This window comes from Austrofundulus limnaeus, unplaced genomic scaffold (assembly GCF_001266775.1).
Source record: "Austrofundulus limnaeus strain Quisiro unplaced genomic scaffold, Austrofundulus_limnaeus-1.0 Scaffold239, whole genome shotgun sequence".
Lineage (NCBI taxonomy): Eukaryota > Metazoa > Chordata > Actinopteri > Cyprinodontiformes > Rivulidae > Austrofundulus > Austrofundulus limnaeus.
Genome location: NW_013952641.1, coordinates 255598 through 257902, shown reverse-complemented (window position 1 = coordinate 257902; position 2305 = coordinate 255598). Strand labels below are relative to the sequence as shown.

General features: G+C 45.4%; 1 protein-coding gene across 1 annotated transcript in view; it reads left to right on the top strand.

The window, feature by feature from the left end:
* Window positions 1-2305, top strand: part of mfsd2b (MFSD2 lysolipid transporter B, sphingolipid) — a 34170-nt gene that overhangs the window by 19285 nt on the left and 12580 nt on the right. Inside the window, exons 6-8 of the mRNA XM_014020075.1 lie at window positions 273-351; window positions 465-643; window positions 1794-1884. Coding sequence (XP_013875529.1) covers window positions 273-351; window positions 465-643; window positions 1794-1884 — 349 coding nt within the window. The remainder of the gene's footprint in view (window positions 1-272; window positions 352-464; window positions 644-1793; window positions 1885-2305) is intronic.

Here is a 2305-nt window from a genome sequence, read left to right as displayed (position 1 = left end):
TCCTTCAACACAGAGCATCTTCAGAAGACAAGTTGATGAAATGAATTTTAAAAATCTGTATTGTTCGATACATAGTGTTTATTGAATGGTTCGATATGGGTACATGTATTGTTGCACCCCTAATAAAATAGATAGATAGGTAGGTAGGTAGGTAGGTAGGTAGGTAGGTAGGTAGGTAGGTAGGTAGGTAGGTAGGTAGGTAGGTAGGTAGTCTTTTGTTTTCTAGGTAAGTATTACTTAGGTTTTAACGAAGTGTTTTTGCTTTCTTGCAGTGTTTCCACGTGCCTTACTCTGCTCTCACCATGTTCCTCAGCACAGACCAGAAGGAAAGAGACTCAGCCACTGCTTACAGTAAGATCTTTTCAACATGCAATCAGTGCCCTAATGAACCTTTAAGAGGACTTCCCTGTTGGATCTATAGTGAAGAAGTGTTAAAAGGTGGTTGTTTGCTCGTGTGATGACAGGAATGACAATGGAGGTGCTGGGGACTCTGGTGGGCGCTGCCATCCAGGGCCAGATCGTGGCCAGCGCTCACACTCTGAAGCACTGCCCCACTCACAACACGTCCGCCGGGTACCTTGGAAACAGCAGTGGGGCGGAGATCGTCAGGAGCCTACACTCGCAGGACTACCTGWCACAAGCTGTAAGTGTCTCCGTGCCAGCCCCAGGAGCCCAGGTGTGCTAAAAAAAAAGAGGAGGGCACAAAGTTGGTCTRAGGCTAACGAGGGGCTGTGGCTCTGGAGCCGCGGCGTGTGTTCGAGGTGGTTTATTTTTGGAACGAAATATAAAAGTACCGTGCTGAATGAAAAGAGAGGTTGTTTAAAACTGGCTCCGTATTTATTGACTGCCTCAAACTTCTGACATTTAAAATATGCTTGTACTTTAACCCGTGTAACCCTCCAGATTGAAAATAATGTCGCTGTTTGATATCTGAACCTCGAATCCTCAGCCTGCTCCCAATTTACGACCACAAAGGGGGTCCCCTCCCTCACATCAGRCTGCGAGCGCAGCCCCGACGAGCTGCGGGGGGTTCTACAGTCTGCAGCTCATTAGGCCTATTTATGTTCCGCCCAGAACATTTGAAGGAAATATTGATCTTTCACCGCAAGGTAGTAAAAAAAAAAAGGGGGACATGATTGGAAACAGGCACGTTTTCAGCTAATCGAGACGTGAATAAACACTTGAGAATCCCCCATGGGAGTTTTTGCGCAGATGAAACAGTTCGACCGCAGCTATTTGGCTTTCCAATGGATTTTGGGTGAACCCTATCGGGGCGACCCACTCACCGCTCCAAACCCTCTGCAGCCACCGGCTGAATTCCACCCGCGGTCACTGGTGAGGGTGGTACACCTTCTGGGCTAACTCTGTCTGCCCTCGGAAACAGGGAGTGTAGGATGTGCAGAAATAATAATGAACCGCCGAGGCTGAACTGCACGGACAAAAACAAAACAGCAAACAAACAGGTTGTTTAAAGCAGAGCATGAAACCGTTCCAAACATATTTTGGGAAACAAGTTAGCTTGAGGTTTCTCCCAGTTCCAGTTAAGCAGACTCAGACCGGTGCGATGAACCCACACACGCAATAAATCATCTGAGTAACAGAACGGAAATAAACAGACAAACTAACGCCTCTATTTCCAGAATGAATGAATGTATATTGTGTTAAAATATTCAGGGCTCTGGAGAACATTGTGAATTAAAGATTGTGGGACGTCTCAGAATTCGCTTGCTGCTTTTGTGCGACGAGACAGATGGATGTAGGTCATGCTGAATGTTTGTTCTTTCCTTCTGCAGAAGGAGGTGTACATGATAGCTGCTGGAGTGATCGGAGGAGTCTTCCTCATCTGCACCGTGGTGATGTTCCTGGGCGTCAAAGAGAGAGACGGTGAGACCTTCGAGACCAGTCATCACACAGTTTACTCATTAACAGTTTTACATATTAACTACACCACATTACTCTGGATATTATTTAAAATGAATATGTTTTTTTCTGTTTAAACAATTTAGAAAAAAGTTTTCCTCCAAGCGATTTGAACAAACAAGTTGAATTTTCTATGCCACACCAGTAGGTGGCGATAAAGTCCACAAAAACAACATATCAAAATACAGAGAAAGACCATTCTAGGCTAAAAAAATCGAGGTACACTTCGCTGCAGCATGCAGAACGGGGCGGTGACAGACCTTTCCGTCAGTCCCATACCTTATATGGAAATGGGACTATTGCATTCCGGAAATGAAGGTTGCGCGGGATTAAGAGAGCAAAGGAAGAAGTTAGAGAGTTTCTTCTACTCACGTTGAAGTACTCA